The 20434-nt window shown below is 47.2% G+C and overlaps 1 protein-coding gene across 1 annotated transcript in view; it reads left to right on the top strand.

Moving 5' to 3' along the window:
* Nucleotides 1-20434, top strand: part of DNAH14 (dynein axonemal heavy chain 14) — a 923784-nt gene that overhangs the window by 771702 nt on the left and 131648 nt on the right. The window contains exons 72-73 of the mRNA XM_069236199.1: nucleotides 468-686; nucleotides 1763-1863. Of these exons, the coding sequence (XP_069092300.1) occupies nucleotides 468-686; nucleotides 1763-1863 (320 nt within the window). The remainder of the gene's footprint in view (nucleotides 1-467; nucleotides 687-1762; nucleotides 1864-20434) is intronic.

Raw genomic sequence — 20434 nt, 5'->3', positions numbered from 1 at the left:
AAGGGCACTTTCCTACCACCTGCATATATTTTTTTACCTTTTTTCTTCTCAAAGGGGATTATGTTTTGTCCACTGTATACGTCCACTTTCCCTGCCCTCCCAACAGTTTTGAGGATGTTTTTTGTCCAGTCCCATCCCAAGGAACCGTGCATATTTTACTTGACGGGAGCAAATGCACTAGTACAATCACAGTTGGCAAGGAAATGCTAAGGATTGGTGAATACCACAAGCAAAGAAATGTGTATGTGTTTAGCAACTTTTGCTGGTGACTCACCTGTGAAAGCCAACAAACTTGCACATATTTGTTCACACCAAAAATGGAGTGAGGGCAAATTTCAAACATTTCTGATTCTGTGACTCAAGAATGGTCTTTTGCTGTGGTGAACATGCTTATTTGGAACAATTGTCAGCACAATGTTGGTGCATGAAGTCTAACCTAATTCCTGTTGTTTGATTGGTCCCTGCAGAGGCGGTTGTAGTGCTTGAAGGTCCAACCTGGGTGAGTGATGCTGCGTGGAAGCAGTGCCAGTACATAAGCACTCACATGGAAGCATTCTCATTCCTCTGCCAATCCCTTGCTTCGAACACCAGCCAGTGGGAATGTTTTATGAGGAATGGCAATGTGTATCACTTTCTAAACACACCTTACTACTCTGCGTCATCAGTATCTTCTGCCATGGTTTGTGGTAAGTGCTTTTTCAGGGAGTGATAGAAAATAAGTGTCCTATTCTGGTGGTTTCCTGCACACAGTTAAATAGTGACATGCTTCATTCTCGTTACCATTCACGTCCATATATAAATTCCCATTTTGCCTCTGCTTTAATAATTTAAGTTGCCCCTCAACAATAATCCTGAGCACAAATTTAATAAAATACCAGTCAACAAAAAAAGTACAAACTATTATAGAAATATCTGAAAATTAGGAATCTGTGTCTCTCTCCCTCTCTCTGTCTCTCTCTTTCTCTCTCACACACCCTCCCCCACACACATCTTTCCCCCTCAAGATATTTCATCTTTCTTTCTCCCTCTTTTACTCATACTTTCATGCACGCAATAATCAACGCCCCTGCAGTCTGATAGCTATATGATGTTGCATTCATAGCATCAGGTACCACTGTCACTGAATGTTTGATGCACTTGCCCCTTCATCACTCTCCTGCAAGTTTCCAGTACAGTCATCACCTATTTTGAAAAATGTTCCTCAACAATCTTAGATCACAGCATTGAGCATTTTGTCACAGATCATTTCATTCCGTATAACTTTTGAAGTCAGATCTACGAACATATACTGCAGAATATTTGATAGTATGTGAAATATCATCTTAGGAAGCATTTTAGATCATCAAAACTATGGGTTTCACTGGTATAAAATCCAGATTAGCTGTTGGAAATGGTTCCTTGGGATTTGGGACATTAGCAGATATATGACATTGCTTCAAAATCTACTTAGCAAATAAAGACATAAACTGGAACCATTAGACATGAGTAATCACTTTGAAGATGCAACCAGAATCAATTGGGCTTGTCCCCACAGGAGTTCATCATCTTTCCAAAAACTCACATGCCAGCTACATCATTGAGTAGAAACCAATTGTAACTGGTCATTTGCAGTTCCTGATACAGTTGGATGCCCACTCTTTGGCATGCCTGCCAATTGGAATTATGAAACTGTATATTCACCTAAATTAATCCTTCTTGACACTGTTGCTTTTCGTACTGGTCTAACTCTATCTTCATTGCTGTTTTTAAACTTTTTATACAGATGCTAATAAAGAAGAAATGCCTGAGGTTAATGAAGAAACTAAGGACTCTGAGACATTCTTCAAATGGGAGAAGCTTTCTTCTTTTCAAAAACTTGTACTGGTGAGAAAAATACAGTTTTATTCAGCATTAGAAAGTCTAGTGAACTGTTTTACCCTACTACGACCCTTTGACTGTGCACCCAGTGTTACCAGCCTTAGGTCATTAGCCCTGAATTTCAACACATTTTTATTGCATAATGAACTCACCAAGTGTGGCAAAGAAGACCAGCATTAACTTAGTACCACCTGCCTTACCAGAAGTATTGACGGCCTAAGTACAGGTGGCAACCCTTGTGTGCTTGATAACCAGCACATTTGTATTTTGAAACATTACTTCCACTGGTCCCTTAAATATGCTGGGTTTAAAACATAGCAGAGATGACTTTATCTGATAGAGACTTCTAGTTGCAGATAATTTACCTTAGAATTTCCCATAGATGTCAGTCTGAATCTGGAGATTTTTCTTGAACAGTAGCCCTGCATGCTGTCAGGTGGCATCAGTCAGCTCCGCATCCATCGTTGGCATTGTTTTTGCCAGATATGAAGTCGCAGGTCATGTATAAGCACTACTCCGGCGCCCTGACATCAGTTCTTTTCTTTCTGCACCAGCCTACGCACAGATCAGAAGAAGAGCTACCCCACAGTCACTTTTTGACTGGCTTTTTCGACTTTTGTCGAAGCTTTTTGACCTCCTGGTGCGTCGTTGTCATGGAAGCCTGGCTTCAAACCCTATGACTCCTGTCATCGGACGATGTCCGTGACAGATCCGCACCTCATGTGAATTTGGTGCTTGGAGCACGACCATGACCCAAAGTCGTGCTCCGAGTGTTGGGCCATGAAACCGAAGGCTTTGAGGGAGCGGTTCCTAAGGCTTCTCGCGGACTGGTGCATGGCTCAGCGTCGGTCTCGGTCAAGAGGAAGGTCCTGATGCCGCTCACGGAGCCCACACTCTGCGTTGTCCCATTCAAAATCTCCTGGACATTTGGGTAAGCATAAGAAGAAGTTGAAGAAGAGCAAACGTTCTTAAACTTCACCCCATCGGTCGATGATACGACGCAGGACACAGAGCGTCATTGCTTTAGGCCTCTATCCTCAGCGCCTACTTGTGGGTCTACTCTGCGCTTCCCCACATGTCTGTGAGTTATATGAGGCCATGTGCCTCATATTTAGGCAGTCCAACCCTGCTGGAGGGCCTTTGGGCCCTGCGGGTTTAGCAGGGGCCCCCACTGGTTCCGCGCCGGCGACTTCGGCCTCAGCACCGGAGGGCACCCAGGGATCCATTCCTAGATTCGCACTGGCGTCGGTCATGCCACTGCCACCTTCCCAGACAGCAGTGAAAAAGTCGACGCTCCCTAAGCTGCCCAGGCCCAGAGTTGGTGTGGATCCCATACTGACTCCAACACGGACCCGGACTGGCATCGCTCAACACGATTCCTACTTCGATGGGGACCTTGCTCCCCAGGTTGGATCCTGACCCTTATTCTTATGGGTACGGATACGGTGAAAGTGTGGAGTGGTCACTGGACTGGACTCAGGACTTGGACTTGGGTAAAGCCAGTGATCTTGATACCTCCCCTGACACTGGCATGCTTCTCCCCTTCTGTGGCTGCGGAGGAGGGGGCGTCCTACTCAGTGGTGGTGAGGAGAGTGGCAGAGGTCCTGGGCCTCGAATTACCTTTTGTGGCTGTCAGTACTAACCTCCTGACTGAGGTGCTTCAGGCTGAGGCTTCTTTCCCAGAACCACTTTTGCCCCTCAATGAGGCCCCCACTGATGTCCTGCTGGTTACTTGGTCCAAACCCAGCACAGAGGCTTCTGAAACCAGTACAATCTCCTAGCGTCATAGGCCTGCGCCTAATGATCAAAAAGTCCTGACCCAACACCCCACCCTTGAGAGTTTGGTGTCCCCAAAAGACTGGATCAGCTTGGAAAGAAAATGTTTTCTTCCACTAGTCTAGCATTGCGGCCCGTGAACACTGCATGCCTTTTGGGCCATTACTCACATACTTTATGGGACAAGGTTGTGCAGGTGCTGCCACAGGTTCCAGAGGATGCCTGAGCCATTCTCTTCCGAGCTGTTGCTGACAAGAGAGATGCAACTAAGTTCATAATCAGATGTGGGCTAGATACAGCGGACTCACTGGTCAGATTAATTGCATCGATGGTGGCATTGAGACACTATGCTTGGTTGAGGACATCTGGCTTTTCGGGGGATGTCCAAGCAGCGCTTATGAAAATGCCCTTCGGTGGCACCCATCTCTTCGGAGACAAACCAGACTCAGCACTCAAGTGCTTTAAGGAGTCCCGGAATAGGGCTCAATCTTTGGGCCTCACAGCTGCCCCTCACCCCCCTCAGTCTGCTTTTCGCCCTTTTCATGCTACAAAAGGGGCGCCCAACCACATAAATCCCACCCCTTTCCCTCCAGCCACCGTGCCCCAAATGCTGGCCAGCCTCTGCTTGGACGTGGGATCCAGTGTTGGCCTTGTCCAAAACCAGGGAGCCAGTGGTCAGCCTTGTCCACCACCACCCCCCGCTGCAGCCTCCAAACCTTCCTTGTCTGATTCTTCCCCATCAGGGACCAGTTGGAGGCATGATTCGTCATCACCTGCCCTGCTGGGAATCCATTATGTCAGACAGGTGGGTTCTGCAAATAGTCCAAAGGGGCTACTCCCTCCCCTTCAAGGCTACTCCTCCATCAATGCCACCATCCTATGATTGCATGATGGAGAATCACCTGTTTTTTCTCATGACCATGGGAGCAATAGAGAGGGTCACTGTGCCAGAAGTAGGTTGTGGTTGTTATTCCAACTTCTTTCTAGTGCCCAAAAAAGGACAAGGGCTTCCGCCCTATCCTAGATCTCCAGTTTCTCAATCTTTTCCACAAGAAGAAGTTCAAAATGCTCACTCTGGCTCAGGTCCTATCTGCCCTGGGCCCAGGAGACTGGATGGTAGCGTTGGACTTGCAGGATGGATATTTTCATATTCCCATCCTGCCGGCCCACAGACGTTGCTTGCGGTTCATGGTATGTCACAAGCATTTTCAGTTTACCGTGCTCCCCTTTGGCCTTACCAGCGCCCCTCAGGTGTTCACCAAAGTGATGGCAGTGGTCGCAGCTCATCTGCGCAAGTTAGGGGTTTCAGTCTCCCTCCACCTCGATGACTGGCTGTTGACGGCGGGCTCACCCCAGGCTGTTGTCTCCCACCTCCAGACTACGGCTGACCTCCTGCACTCGCTGGGGTTCACTACAAACGTGCAGAAGTCACACCTGACTCTTTCTCAGATGCTCCTTTTTATCAGAGCTGTTCTGGACACAGGCAGTTCCGGGCTTATCCTCCTGAGCGGCGAGTCCAGGATATTCAGGCTATGATACAGATGTTTCAGCTTCTATCCTGGATTTCTGTGAGAATGACTCTGACCTCATGGCTTCCTGCATCCTGCTAGTGACACATGCCAGATGGCATAGTGGGCTCTGCAGTGGGACCTGAAGTTCCAGTGGGCTCAGCATCAGTGGAATCTCTCTGACATGGCCCAGATCTCGGAGGGACCTGCGCAAGATCTGCATTGGTGCCTTTTGAATCGCGATTGGGTCAGAGGCAGATCCCTCTTCCTTCCCCAAACAGATCTGACAGTGGTGACAGATGCGTCACTTCTGGGATGGTGCAGCCACATGGGAGAGGTGGAGATCAGAGGCTCCGGAGGAGTCCGTGCTCCATATAATTCTCCTGGAGCTCAGGGCAATCAGGCTGGCATTGAAAGCATTCCTTCCCCCTCCCATAGGGAAGGAAAGTGGTGCAGGTGTTCATGGACAACACCACCGCCATGTGGTACTGCAACAAGCAAGGTGGAGTGGGGTCGTAGACCCTTTGTCAGGAGGCTCTGCACTTCTGGACATGGCAGGAACATCAGGGCATATCCCTGGTGGTTCAACATCTGTCCAGCAATCTGAACGCCAGAGCAGACAAACTCAGCTGTTGTCAATGCCTGGTCAATCACGAATGGTGCCTCTATCTGGAGGTGGTACAAGGTCTCTTTCAGCAGTGGGGAGAGCCTGGTTAGTTCTGTTTGCCTCTGCAGAGAATGCGCAGTTTCAGCTGTTTTGCTCGTTGGAGTTTCCAAAGCAGTACTCACTTGGTGACGCGTCTCATCTTGAATGGAACTCAGTCCTTCTATACCCCTTTTGTCAATACTCCTACTGCCCAGAGTTCTCAAGAAGATCTTGTGGCTCCGGACTGGGCACAAAAAGTATGGTATCCCAAGCTTTTGAGCATGACCATCGATCCTCCACTCAGAATGCCTCTTCAGGAGGATCTTCTATTGCAGCAGCAGGGAACGGTTCTCAACGCAAACCTGTCTAGTCTCCGTCTTCATTGAGCGTCAGCAGTTGACAGCTTTTGAGTTTCCGCCCGAAGTCGTGAAGTCGTGGAGTCGTGGCCAGCCATAAACATCTAGTAAGATGTTTTTAGAAATATCTACTTCAGAGAGTACATGATTTGACAGATTCACAGAACATCTTTCCAGTAGCTCAAGCCAGATTTAGGCATCAACAGCTAATGCCCAATCCTACACATCCAGAAACACAAAAATGTAGTGAATTAAGGCCAACATCTTTATTTTGTTGTTATCAGCTCTAATATTGTGTTTGACACCGTAGACAGAAAATGAATGTGCTATAAGTAAAGGGGGTTGGAATACCTCCAGTATTGTTAAAACTCTTAATAGGGTTACATTCCAGTACTAGTGGCCAGGTCATGCTAGGTCTTTCCAATAATTACACTCAGACTAAGAGGAAGGAGAACCGTGATGAAAGACTTATAGGTTTAAAACCAGATTTGCACGAAAGCTTTGGTCAGGGAGTACCTCCAGAGCAGGGTCTCACCCTTAAATATTGTCTTCAGTAGGTGAAGGCTTTTTCTTAGGAAGTATTTGAGGGTCAGCGTATGCATGGATGCCACAAAATAATTAATCATGCAGCAAAAAAGTAAATAATCTAAGTTCTGTGCCAGTTTCATAAAATAAAGAGATATATATTCACTGATAGCCACAAATATTTAGGAAAAACAAGAAAGGGAATGTGAGAAGAAATTAGTTTAATGGTTTCATAATAATCATATTGAAAGCAACTGTTACTGTGGACTGTTATGGAACCAAACAAAAGTCTATGGGAAAAAAAATTACATTTTCCCTTAGGATCTTTTCAGTAATTGGACTTGCAGAAGCTCATGGTCTGAAAAGGATGGTGGATTAGGTCTCTCGAAAGTTACCTTTGGACTTCGTCATTTTTTGGAACAAAAGGTTGACCAATAAGAGGCTACACAAGGTTAGCTATGTGATTTGGGTATTTACAGTGATGAAGAAAACCAAAGTTAAAGATCCTTTAGGGGATGAAAGTTACCTCATGAAGGCGTATGCCAGATCATCTGAACCGCAGGGCAGCTAACTTCTGACAGTTTACTGGCAGCGACTTTCACTGGTTGGAAGCCTCGGACCAAACAGGGTTCCATAGGTTAAATACAGCCAACATGAGCACGTGCTGGAGAGTTTTTGAAGAGTTGAAAAAGCTCCTGCAAGATGAGGTGCTAAGGCATCTTCATCAGATTGTAGCAATCACATAGCACATCAGACAATTCTCCTTTGGTATTGAGTATAGAATTACTGCCGAAGGTAATTGGACTAAAGCAAGTTCAGTAAGAACAACTCATATCCATAACTGTAGCAGCCCCAAGAAAAGGTGAAAGTCAGCACTTGGAGGATAAGGCACAGAAAATGCAGGTAAGGAGAAGACACATTCCCAGCTTCAGGTGGGGGCCATGGAATCATGTTTTTGTGTGGACCAGCCAGTGCTGGTGTGTTTGGGCTGCCTTTAAACTGTTGCCTGAATAGATGAGAATTGTGTTGTGCTCTTTCATAGGCTTCCCTAATGAACTGACCTCCTTATTTTACAATTGAGACAGAATTGGGCCATATCCGGCCAGTGGAATGGCCCCCTGCAGCAGTGGGGTGTAGCACTACTCCCTACCCTGTAGAAACTATACAGAGGATAATCCAGTGGCAACCACCAGTTGCAGCTGGATGAGGTCATAAAAGACGGACAACAGAAAGGCGGTTGGGAATCAGTTCTCACACCACTCTTCTTTGAATGGTGTAACTGCTCTGCAGGATATGATTGCCTCAGAAAAGTGGCTACGACAGGCTTTAAAGTAGATCCACAACTGAAATACTGTCAGTGCTATAGCTGTAAACAGGACTAAAGTAAGTGATGGACAGGCAGTTGTTTCTACCCTAAGCACCCTACGACGTCACACAAATGGCAAGCAACAGAACCATGGGTGAAAGAACTTATTAATCAGCAAATAAAAAAATGCAAGGACCTGAACAAGCTCACATGAACCAAATAATCACCAGAGAAATAAGTAATAGAGGCAACGAGGTTTGGTGTTATCCCAGCTATGCCCCAACAATTTTTCAAGAAGATAAAAACAGAAATGGGAACTACTAGAAATGACTTCAAAGTAGGCTTCAAGGAGTTAAACAGTGAGATGATCTTGCCAAGCTCCCAGAGGGACAATCTTGAAAAAAAGTAGAGGCCATTTCAGAGGAGGAGGATCACTTGTGGGGGGGGGGGCGGGGTGTGATACAAAAGCTATGAGAACAAAATATATAACTACAACTCAAGATGGAAAACTTAGAAAACAGATTACAGAGAAATAACATTCATATGAGAGGCCTGCCAAGGGGCGTTGATGGTCAGGGTATGTAGGCGAGCTGCTATTAGTAACAGTCCTGATTGTGGACCTACGGTGGAAACACACCCAGACATTCTCACAAAAGTCCTCTTCTACAAAGAAAAGGAGAAAGTGATGTTTGCCCACACCAAAGCACTAGCAACATTTTAGGGATACAGTGTCCATTCATATTCGTACCTACTCACCCAACTCACAAGAGGCATAGGGAAATCAGACCACTAAAACACCTTTGTGTGTTGCAGGTGCTATATCAGTGGGGCCACCCATTCTGTCTGCTGTTTGAATGGCAAGAGAAAAGAATACTTGGGAAATCATTGAGGAAAGTCAAGAATGCCCTCAGCCTTCCTGAGGAGGTTGGCTGTACCCTAGAATCTGATCAGTACAAAGAAATCCTGTAAAAGTGGAACTCCTTTTGGAAGGAAGTGAAACCAAGGTAGAAAAAAGGAACAAATCTTTGCCTGGGGACTCCACAACAGACTTGTGTGAGGAATCACACAACGCGGGGTAAATTCTTCCAAGTATTTATTACATGATTTAGCAGCGTAACAACCACCTTGTATGCTCCCTGCTCTCTCTCTCTCTGCCATCCCAACCGTCCACCCTTTAATCCTCATTCACCTCCATTCCAGAATGTTGAACGTCACCCAAGAAACACTAGTAAAACACTAAACATCTTCCCTTTGAATAATGAATCAACAATAAAACGAAATAAAATATAAACACAAAAACTCAATCCATAATACAGATAATATTACAAAACAACTTTTCCCATATGCATAGTACAGAATCAGTAATGGATGAAATTTCTCAATTTCATTGGAAGGTTCTTTGCTTGTATACTCTTACGGATCTCCGTTTTTTATCCTTTATCTATTGCACTGTCATAGTGACGTAGGGAAACACCCTTCTCATTATTTACAGTCATTCTGTGCTCTGTTCCATTTACTTTTGTAGTCTCACCACCTACATCTCCAAATTCATCCTCATTTCCACCAATCATTCTATGAACTCTTCTTCCCGTGCCTACTCCAAATTCATGCAAATTGTGTTTTTTCTTTAAATGTTCCTATTGCTATTGGCACTGTCAGAATCAGTGTACACATCAAAATAAGACCCTTCATCACCTCCATCCATCAATCCCTGTCTCTTCATCGATGCACCCTTGCATACAGAAATTCCCCTGAAATTCCATATCTAACCTCCTTTCACTCCTACAGCTATGCTGAACATTTCCACTATTTCTACAGGATCTGACTATCTGGCCATTTTCCTATTAGACATACCACCCATCCTCACTCTTACGAAATCAACAACCTTCAACTTCGACCCTGCTGATGATATTGTGGGACTTCATTCACATATCTTCTTCTGATATCTTTCTACTTGCTCTCTGATTTTAGAAAAATCTATCTCAACATCATTAGCATTTTCAACCTCTCAACCACCATGGAATCAATTTCAAACCCTGGCTTCCTACGTCATAACATTTCGAACAGGGACAAACCTGTAACTGAATAAGGTGAGATTCAATAAGTCCCTAAAGTAGCTCTTAAAGCTTTTCTCCAAGGCAAACCATTTTTTAATGGCCAACTGGATCAATTCTTTGACCATCGTAACAAAGCATTCCACCTGGCCATTAGCTTGAGGGTTATATTTTGACACTCTCTTATGTGCAACTCCACATTGTAAGAGGCTGGCTCAGTATATGGTCTTCACCTATAGGTGAGGCACCCTGTACTGAGCCAGACAACCCTTAGTGATAGTGTAGGAGGCTCTAGATAACCAGAGCTCTCTGAGGGGTAGCTGCGGAGAGCAGATAGGGCTTATAAAAGAGGGTGTAAAGCAGTTACAAATACCACACAAGTCAATCAGTGATGTACACACAGGAACAAAAAAACACCAAAATAGTCTATATTTATTGTAACACGCCTACACTAAAACTAATCTTGGTATATCTCCAAACTGGAGATATGATCTATGAAAAATATACTTAGAAAAATGTGTGTACAGGCATATAATAACAAGTGAACCTATGGAGGGGCCAAACCATATACTAAGGAAATGGAATGCAGGAATCACTCCCAACTCAAACTACCACCCAAGGACCCTTAGGACTGGGGAAGTACAGGAACACCCAAGGTAAGTAGATAGGATTTTCCAGGAGACTGTGTGCAGAATTGTAACCCAAGGTCATTGCCCATCGGATAACATGGGGAAGTTGCAGTTGGAGTTTTTGAGGTCTAGGACCCTTCTCAAAGGACCCTGAGAAAACCTGTTGGGACAAGCGAGGTTGGATACTTTCCACCTGCTGTTGTGACCTGTGGACCAGGCCGGTTGAACCCAGGCATGGATTCCTGAAGAAGCAGATCTAAGGAGCGAGGAGACAGAGTTCAGATGACCCAGAGGTGCCCAAGCAATGCAGGAAGGTAATGCCCACCCTTCTTGGAGATGCCTTTCTGTTGGACGGTAATCAAATAAGTTTAGCTGTGGAGTCCAGGCAATACAGGAAGACCCCTGGAGTAATCTACAAGCTGTCCGATACTGGTCATCAAATTGCAGGGAGGTCAGTGGGACTACCAACAAGCCTTGGCAAATGCAGGGAAGCATTGCATGAAGTTTGCAGTATTTGTGGGGACCCAACCTTTGCAGGTAGGTCAGGGTCAGCATTCAGCAAGTAGGAGAGCCCCAGCAGGACCCTCTGGCAGCAGGCGCAGGGAGTCGCAGGTAGGCCGCAGCAGCACAGCAAAAGGAGATGGCCATGTCGCGGGAGTTCCGGGGAGGATGTAATTCTTCAAGCAGCAGAATGCTGGAGGCTGGGGCTCCTTGGAGCTAGGAGGTCTTTGGACTGAGGACCCAACAAGGCTTGGCAGTGATAAACAGATGCGGTGCACAGTGGTTCCAGCCAAACAGCACCAGCAAGGGAACACAGACTTCTCAGGTGCAAAGAAGATAGGTCAGACCTCTGGAGAGCCACATAACCACCACCTGTGTTGTAGAGCCTTGAAGAGTCTGTGGGACAGCAGGATCCACAAGCTGTTCATAGTCATTACGGTGCCTGCGGATGCTGGGGAGTGATTCCTTCACTCCAAGGGAGATTCCCTCTTGCTTTCCTAAGTGCAGGCACAGTCCCTGTAACTCTGGAAGAAGCATGGTCACAGGGGTTGCAGAAGTCTTGCAGAACTTGGAAACAAAGTTGCAATAGGAGCCCTCCTACTGGTTACAGTCTTGGTTCCAGCAAAGAACAGCAGCGGTTGCGGTGTCCATGTTGCAGAAGTGTCTTGCAGAGGAGACTTGCAGATGGTTCCTGAAGTCTTGTAGATGAATATAGGGTCCCACCTTCAGATGAGCCCTTAAGTAACCAAGGGGGTTGGACACTAACTGCAGTGACCCACCTTTTGGGAGGGTTGGGAGGGGGGGCTCAGAGACATCACCCAGCTGGACTAACCAGTCAGATGCTCCCAGGGGCCTCTGTTCATCTTGTTTCCAAGATGGCAGAATCAAGTGGCCACCTGTGCACCTCCCTAGGGGTGGAACTTGACAGGGTGGTGGTCACTTCCCTGTCCTTTGTGTGGTTTTGCACCAGAGCAGGAGCTGGGGGTTCCTGTACTGGAGAAAACTGGTTTATGCAAGGAGGGCACCAAATGTGACCTTCAAAGCAATCTGGTGGCCCTCAGAGGCACCCCTACCCCAGCCCATTGACACCTAGTTTTAAGGGAGAGGTGGTCACACATCTCTTTCACAGGAAATCCTTTGTCATGCCTTCCCCTGCCCGAGTTAAGCTCAACAGCAGGAGGGCAGAACAGTGTCTGGCGTGGGCAGCAGCACAGGCTCGCATGCAGACCCTGCAAGGCTGTACAGCAGATATGGGGGAATCCCCTAGGGAACCCCCAGAGTACATAGTATCCTGCAAGTAGCACTGAAATCAGTGCAATTGAAATATTCCAACATGTTTGATACCAAACATGCCTAGGTTTGGTGAAACCATTATGTAGTTGGACATCTCATGTTGACCAGTGTCCACTAAATACCTTAAGATGGCTTCCCCACTCTTACAAAGTCCAGAAAATGAAGTCTGGGGGTTGTATGGGCACCACCGCTCATACAGGGGTGCCCTCACACTGAGAACCATGCACCCTGCCCTTGGGCTGTAGGGCCTTCCATAGGGGTGATTTATAGGGTCAAAGTGCAGTGACCATGATAGAAGGCAAACCTTATATCTGAGGTGAAAGGTGCATGCACCATTTCACACAGGCTGCAATGGCAGGCCTGTAGTCACAGTTTGCATGGGCCCCTATGGGTGTCTCAGTACATGCTGCAACCCACGGGGGACCCTTGGTGTACCCATGCCTTGGGTACAAAAGTGCCATATACTAGGAGCTTACATGGGTGCACCAGTATGCCAATTATGGGGTGTTATAGTTACTCACCATCTTAATTTAGGGGAGAGAACACTGACACTAGGGTCCTGGTTAGCAGGATCCCTGTGTACTATAGTCTAAACACACTGACACTAGTAAAAAAGTGGGGGTAACGATGTCAGAAAGGTGCTACTTTCCTACATACATCTCTTAAAAAATGTATCAATTTCTTTGCTTAAAAAATTGAGGTCCGTTATCTGATATAAGCTCCTCAGGTATCCCTTCACGACAAAATATGTCATCCTGAAATTCTATAACTTCAGTGGACATAACTTTATCTACCATCTTCAACTCTGTCCATTTAGTAAAGTAATCTACTATGACTCTGGAATACATTTCCTTGCTAGGTAACATCCAAAACAGACCCAATATATCAACTCCCAACTTCCGCCAAGGTCCCTGAGTGTATTCAATAGGACTCACATTCACTCTTAATGCTGTAGCTGATTTATCACTACTTTCATAAGGTATGCATTCTCTCACCCAATTATCAACCATCCTTTCAATTCCAGTCCACCAGTGTAGTCTCCTCTTCATGGCAGACAGTCTCATGTGACCTTCATGTGCCAACCTGAAAAGGGATTTTCTTAAGTTTTGTGGTGGTACAATTTTGTCACCTCTGATAACTATTCCATCAGAATTAATTAAGAGGGTCATTATGACCCCGGCGGTAGGTGTTAAGGTGGCGGTAGTACCGCCAACAGGCTGCCGGTACATACCGTCACATTACGACATTGGCAGGTTGGCTGTAGCAGAAGCTGTAGCTGTTGCAGAAGTCTTGCAGAACTTGGAAACAAAGTTGCAATAGGAGCCCTCCTACTGGTTACAGTCTTGGTTCCAGCAAAGAACAGCAGCGGTTCCGGTGTCCATGTTGCAGAAGTGTCTTGCAGAGGAGACTTGCAGATGGTTCCTGAAGTCTTGTAGATGAATATAGGGTCCCACCTTCAGAGGAGCCCTTAAGTAACCAAGGGGGTTGGACACTAACTGCAGTGACCCACCTTTTGGGAGGGTTGGGAGGGGGGGCTCAGAGACATCACCCAGCTGGACTAACCAGTCAGATGCTCCCAGGGGCCTCTGTTCATCTTGTTTCCAAGATGGCAGAATCAAGTGGCCACCTGTGCACCTCCCTAGGGGTGGAACGGGACAGGGTGGTGGTCACTTCCCTGTCCTTTGTGTGGTTTTGCACCAGAGCAGGAGCTGGGGGCTCCTGTACTGGAGAAAACTGGTTTATGCAAGGAGGGCACCAAATGTGACCTTCAAAGCAATCTGGTGGCCCTCAGAGGCACCCCTACCCCAGCCCATTGACACCTAGTTTTAAGGGAGAGGTGGTCACACATCTCTTTCACAGGAAATCCTTTGTCATGCCTTCCCCTGCCCGAGTTAAGCTCAACAGCAGGAGGGCAGAACAGTGTCTGGCGTGGGCAGCAGCACAGGCTCGCATGCAGACCCTGCAAGGCTGTCCAGCAGATATGGGGGAATCTCCTAGGGAACCCCCAGAGTACAAAGTATCCTGCAAGTAGCACTGGAATCAGTGCAATTGAAATATTCCAACATGTTTGATACCAAACATGCCTAGGTTTGGTGAAACCATTATGTAGTTGGACATCTCATGTTGCCCAGTGTCCACTAAATACCTTAAGATGGCTTCCCCACTCTTACAAAGTCCAGAAAATGAAGTCTGGGGGTTGTATGGGCACCACCGCTCATACAGGGGTGCCCTCACACTGAGAACCATGCACCCTGCCCTTGGGCTGTAGGGCCTTCCATAGGGGTGACTTATAGGGTCAAAGTGCAGTGACCATGATAGAAGGCAAACCTTATATCTGAGGTGAAAGGTGCATGCACCATTTCACACAGGCTGCAATGGCAGGCCTGTAGTCACAGTTTGCATGGGCCCCTATGGGTGTCTCAGTACATGCTGCAACCCACGGGGGACCCTTGGTGTACCCATGCCTTGGGTACAAAAGTGCCATATACTAGGAGCTTACATGGGTGCACCAGTATGCCAATTATGGGGTGTTATAGTTACTCACCATCTTAATTTAGGGGAGAGAACACTGACACTAGGGTCCTGGTTAGCAGGATCCCTGTGTACTATAGTCTAAACACACTGACACTAGTAAAAAAGTGGGGGTAACGATGTCAGAAAGGTGCTACTTTCCTTCATACATCTCTTAAAAAATGTATCAATTTCTTTGCTTAAAAAATTGAGGTCCGTTATCTGATATAAGCTCCTCAGGTATCCCTTCACGACAAAATATGTCATCCTGAAATTCTATAACTTCAGTGGACATAACTTTATCTACCATCTTCAACTCTGTCCATTTAGTAAAGTAATCTACTATGACTCTGGAATACATTTCCTTGCTAGGTAACATCCAAAACAGACCCAATATATCAACTCCCAACTTCCGCCAAGGTCCCTGAGTGTATTCAATAGGACTCACATTCACTCTTAATGCTTTAGCTGATTTATCACTACTTGCATAAGGTATGCATTCTCTCACCCAATTATCAACCATCCTTTCAATTCCAGTCCACCAGTGTAGTCTCCTCTTCATGGCAGACATTCTCATGTGACCTTCATGTGCCAACCTGAAAAGGGATTTTCTTAAGTTTTGTGGTGGTACAATTTTGTCACCTCTGATAACTATTCCATCAGAATTAATTAAGAGGGTCATTATGACCCCGGCGGTAGGTGTTAAGGTGGCGGTAGTACCGCCAACAGGCTGCCGGTACATACCGTCACATTACGACATTGGCGGGTTGGCTGTAGCCAACCCGCCAACTTACCATTCCTACTGCCATGGCGGTAGCAGCCGCCGGGCCAGAGATATCAATCTCCAGCCCGGTGCCCGCTATGGTATTGCTGGCAGCATTTTGAGCCAGCCTACCACCATGGTTTTTGTGGCGTTAGTAGGCCCTACCAGTGACAGGCAATTCCTTCCCTGTCACTGATAGGAGACTCACCCACCCCCCACAAACACTCACCAGACGCCCCCCACCCCACTCCATCCACGCTCCCCCCTTCCGATTCCCAACCGCCCCATACACGCACACACCCACAAACATGCACCACGCATACACCCACTCACTCACACTGGCATACACGCATACATCCATTCGTGCTTGCACACATTCGTACACACATTCACACTGACATGCAGGCATGCACTCACATTACCATTCTTACACGCATTCACACACATGCATACACCCACGCAAACAACACTACACACACAGACGCATACACGCACACACACACATTCATGCACACAACCCCACACACACACACACACACAAAACACTCCCCACCCCGCTCGGAAGCCCAACATACCTTCATCCAGCTGGTCTTCCGTCAGGGAACGGGACGGGGCGCTGCTACCACCAGCAGCGCCCGCCTGCAGAACACCGCCATGCCATATCACAGGTCATGATACGGCTGGCGAGGGTCTACTGGCGTGACAGTGCTGGTGGTAGCAGCACCACCTTACCACCATCCACCAATATGGCCACAGCTGGATTTCTGCCCTTCTTATGGCAGAAGTCCGGCTATGGTCATAATCTGGTGGACAGTTGGTAGCCGCGGTGACAGTCTTTTGGCTGCCGTCACTGCGTCGGTAGGAGGTTTATACCACCAATGTCATAATGTGGGCCTAAATCTGCTCCTACTTTATGAAATTATGCTACTTCACCACTCAGCTTCCTTTTTTCTTGCTACCCTTTACTCATGCAAGTTTGAACGTCCCTCAACTCATAGTCACTGAGCATGGCTTCATTCCATTTCTTCTCAGATATGGTTTTCGTCAAATTTTCATCAACACTTCCCACATTGACATCATCCAGGGTATAAGCTACATCACATTCATCTTCATCATCAAATTTCACTTCTTCCAAAGTCGGAAACAGAGATGTGCAAACAACATGCTCAGTGACTCGACCCAGAACATACTCCACTGCACAAGGGTATTCCTGTAGTATTGCAGCTAACCTTGCCAAATGAGCCGTTAACATTCTTCCAACACCCGCAGCCAACATATTGACTAACGGTTTGTGGTCAGTTCTTAGAACAAATTTCATGCCCCATACAAATTGACAAAAATGTTGCACTTCCCAAGTCTGAGGAATCACACAATGCAGGGTAAATTCTTCCAAGTATTTATTGCATTAATTGAGCAGCTTAACAACCACCTTGTATGCTCCCTGCTCTCTCTCTGCCATCCCCACCGTCCACCCTCGAATCCTCTTCCCAGAATGTTTGTAGGAGGCTGGACTGGCTTGTAGTGAGTACCTAGGGGTACTTGCACCTTGCACCAGTCCCAGTTATCCCTTATTAGTGTATAGGGTGTCTAGCAGCATAGGCTGAAAGATAATGGTAGCTTAGCAGTGCAGCTTAGGCTGAACTAGGAGACGAGTGAAGCTCCTACAGTACCACTTAGTGTCATATGCACAATATCATAAGAAAACACAATACACAGATATACTAAAAATAAAGGTACTTTATTTTTATGACAATATGCCAAAAGTATCTCAGTGAGTACCCTCAGTATGAGGATAGCAAATATACACAAGATATATGTACACAATACCAAAATATGCAGTAATAGTATTAGAAAACTGTGCAAACAATGTATAGTTACAATAGGATGCAATGGAGACACATAGGGATAGGGGCAACACAAACCATATACTCCAAAAGTGGAATGCGAACCACGAATGGACCCCAAACCTATGTGACCTTGTAGAGGGTCGCTGGGACTATTAGAAAATAGTAAGGGTTATAAAAATAGCCCACCCCAAGACCCTGAAAAGTGAGTGCAAAGTGCACTAAAGTTCCCCAAAGGACATAGAAGTCGTGATAGGGGAATTCTGCAGGAAAGACACAAACCAACAATGCAACAACGATGGATTTCCAGTCGAGGGTACCTGTGGAACAAGGGGACAAAGTCCAAAAGTCACAAGCAAGTCGGAGATGGGCAGATGCCCAGGAAATGCCAGCTGTGGGTGCAAAGATGCTGCTACTGGACAGTAGAAGCGTAGGTTTCTGCAAGAACGACAAGGGCTAGAGACTTCCCCTTTGGAGGACGGATCCCACACGCTGTAGAGAGTCGTGCAGAAGTGTTTTCCCGCCGAAAGACCGCCAACAAGCCTTGCTAGCTGCAAATCGTGCGGTTGGTGTTTTTGGATGCTGCTGTGGCCCAGGAGGGACCAGGATGTCGCAAATTGCATCAGGGGACAGAGGGGGGCCTCGAGCAAGACAAAGAGCCCTCTCAGCAGCAGGCAGCACCCGGAGAAGTGCCAGAAACAGGCACTACGAGGATGCGTGAAACGGTGCTCACCCGAAGTCGCACAAAGGAGTCCCACGTCGCCGGAGAACAACTTAGGAGGTCGTGCAATGCAGGTTAGAGTGCCGTGGACCCAGGCTGGACTGTGCACAAAGGATTTGCGCCGGAAGTGCACGGAGGCCGGAGTAGCTGCAAAAGTCGCGGTTCCCAGCAATGCAGTCTGGCGTGGGGAGGCAAGGACTTACCTCCACCAAACTTGGACTGAAGAGTCACTGGACTGTGGGAGTCACTTGGACAGAGTTGCTGGATTCAAGGGACCTCGCTCGTCGTTCTGAGAGGAGACCCAAGGTACCGGTGATGCAGTTCTTTGGTGCCTGCGGTTGCAGGGGGACGATTCCGTCGACCCACGGGAGATTTCTTCGGAGCTTCTAGTGCAGAGAGGAGGCAGACTACCCCCACAGCATGCACCACCAGGAAAGCAGTCGAGAAGGCGGCTGGATCAGCGTTACAGAATTGCAGTAGTCGTCTTTGCTACTATGTTGCAGTTTTGCAGGCTTCCAGCGCGGTCAGCAGTCGATTCCTTGGCAGAAGGTGAAGAGAGAGATGCAGAGGAACTCGGATGAGCTCTTGCATTCGTTATCTAAGGAATCCCAAGAGACAGAGACCCTAAATAGCCAGAAAAGAGGGTTTGGCTACCTAGGGGAGAGGATAGGCTAGCAACACCTGAAGGAGCCTATCAGAAGGAGTCTCTGACGTCACCTGATGGCACTGGCCACTCAGAGCAGTCCAGTGTGCCAGCAGCACCTCTGTTTCCAAGATGGCAGAGGTCTGGAGCACACTGGAGGAGCTCTGGGCACCTCCCAGGGGAGGTACAGGTCAGGGGAGTGGTCACTCCCCTTTCCTTTGTCCAGTTTCGCGCCAGAACAGGGCTAAGGGGTCCCTGAACCGGTGTAGACTGGCTTATGCAGAAATGGGCACCAAATGTGCCCATGAAAGCATTTCCAGAGGCTGGGGGAGGCTACTCCTCCCCTGCCTTCACACCATTTTCCAAAGGGAGAGGGTGTAACACCCTCTCTCAGAGGAAGTCCTTTGTTCTGCCATCCTGGGCCAGGCCTGGATGGACCCCAGGAGGGCAGATGCCTGTCTGAGGGGTTGGCAGCAGCAGCAGCTGCAGTGAAACCCCGGGAAAGGCAGTTTGGCAGTACCAGGGTCTGTGCTACAGACCACTGGGATCATGGGATTGTGCCAACTATGCCAGGATGGTATAGAGGGGGCAATTCCATGATCATAGACATATTACATGGCCATATTCGGAGTTACCATTGTGAAGCTACATATAGGTAGTGACCTATATGTAGTGCACGCGTGTAATAGTGTCCCCGCACTCACAAAGTCCGGGGAATTGGCCCTGAACAATGTGGGGGCACCTTGGCTAGTGCCAGGGTGCCCACACACTAAGTAACTTAGCACCCAACCTTTACCAGGTAAAGGTTAGACATATAGGTGACTTATAAGTTACTTAAGTGCAGTGTAAAATGGCTGTGAAATAACGTGGACGTTATTTCACTCAGGCTGCAGCGGCAGGCCTGTGTAAGAATTGTCAGAGCTCCCTATGGGTGGCAAAAGAAATGCTGCAGCCCATAGGGATCTCCTGGAACCCCAATACCCTGGGTACCTCAGTACCATATACTAGGGAATTATAAGGGTGTTCCAGTAAGCCAATGTAAATTGGTAAAATTGGTCACTAGCCTGTTAGTGACAATTTGAAAGAAATGAGAGAGCATAACCACTGAGGTTCTGATTAGCAGAGCCTCAGTGAGACAGTTAGTCATAACACAGGTAACACATTCAGGCACACTTATGAGCACTGGGGCCCTGACTAGCAGGGTACCAGTGACACATACAACTAAAACAACATATATACAGTGAAAAATGGGGGTAACATGCCAGGCAAGATGGTACTTTCCTACACAACCCCCCCTCCCCCCCCCCCCCCAAAACGAAGGACAATAAGACTAGCCATGACCTGATGAGTCTTCATTGTCTAAGTGGAAATATCTGGAGAGTCCATCTGCATTGGAGTGGCTACTCCCAGGTCTATGTTCCACTGTATAGTCCATTCCCTGTAGGGATATGGACCACCTCAACAATTTAGGATTTTCAACTTTCATTTGTTTTAGCCAAAG

Source organism: Pleurodeles waltl, chromosome 5 (genome assembly GCF_031143425.1).
Source record: "Pleurodeles waltl isolate 20211129_DDA chromosome 5, aPleWal1.hap1.20221129, whole genome shotgun sequence".
NCBI lineage: Eukaryota > Metazoa > Chordata > Amphibia > Caudata > Salamandridae > Pleurodeles > Pleurodeles waltl.
The sequence above is the reverse complement of the archived record's forward strand: the minus strand, read 5'-3'. Positions and strand labels throughout refer to the sequence as shown.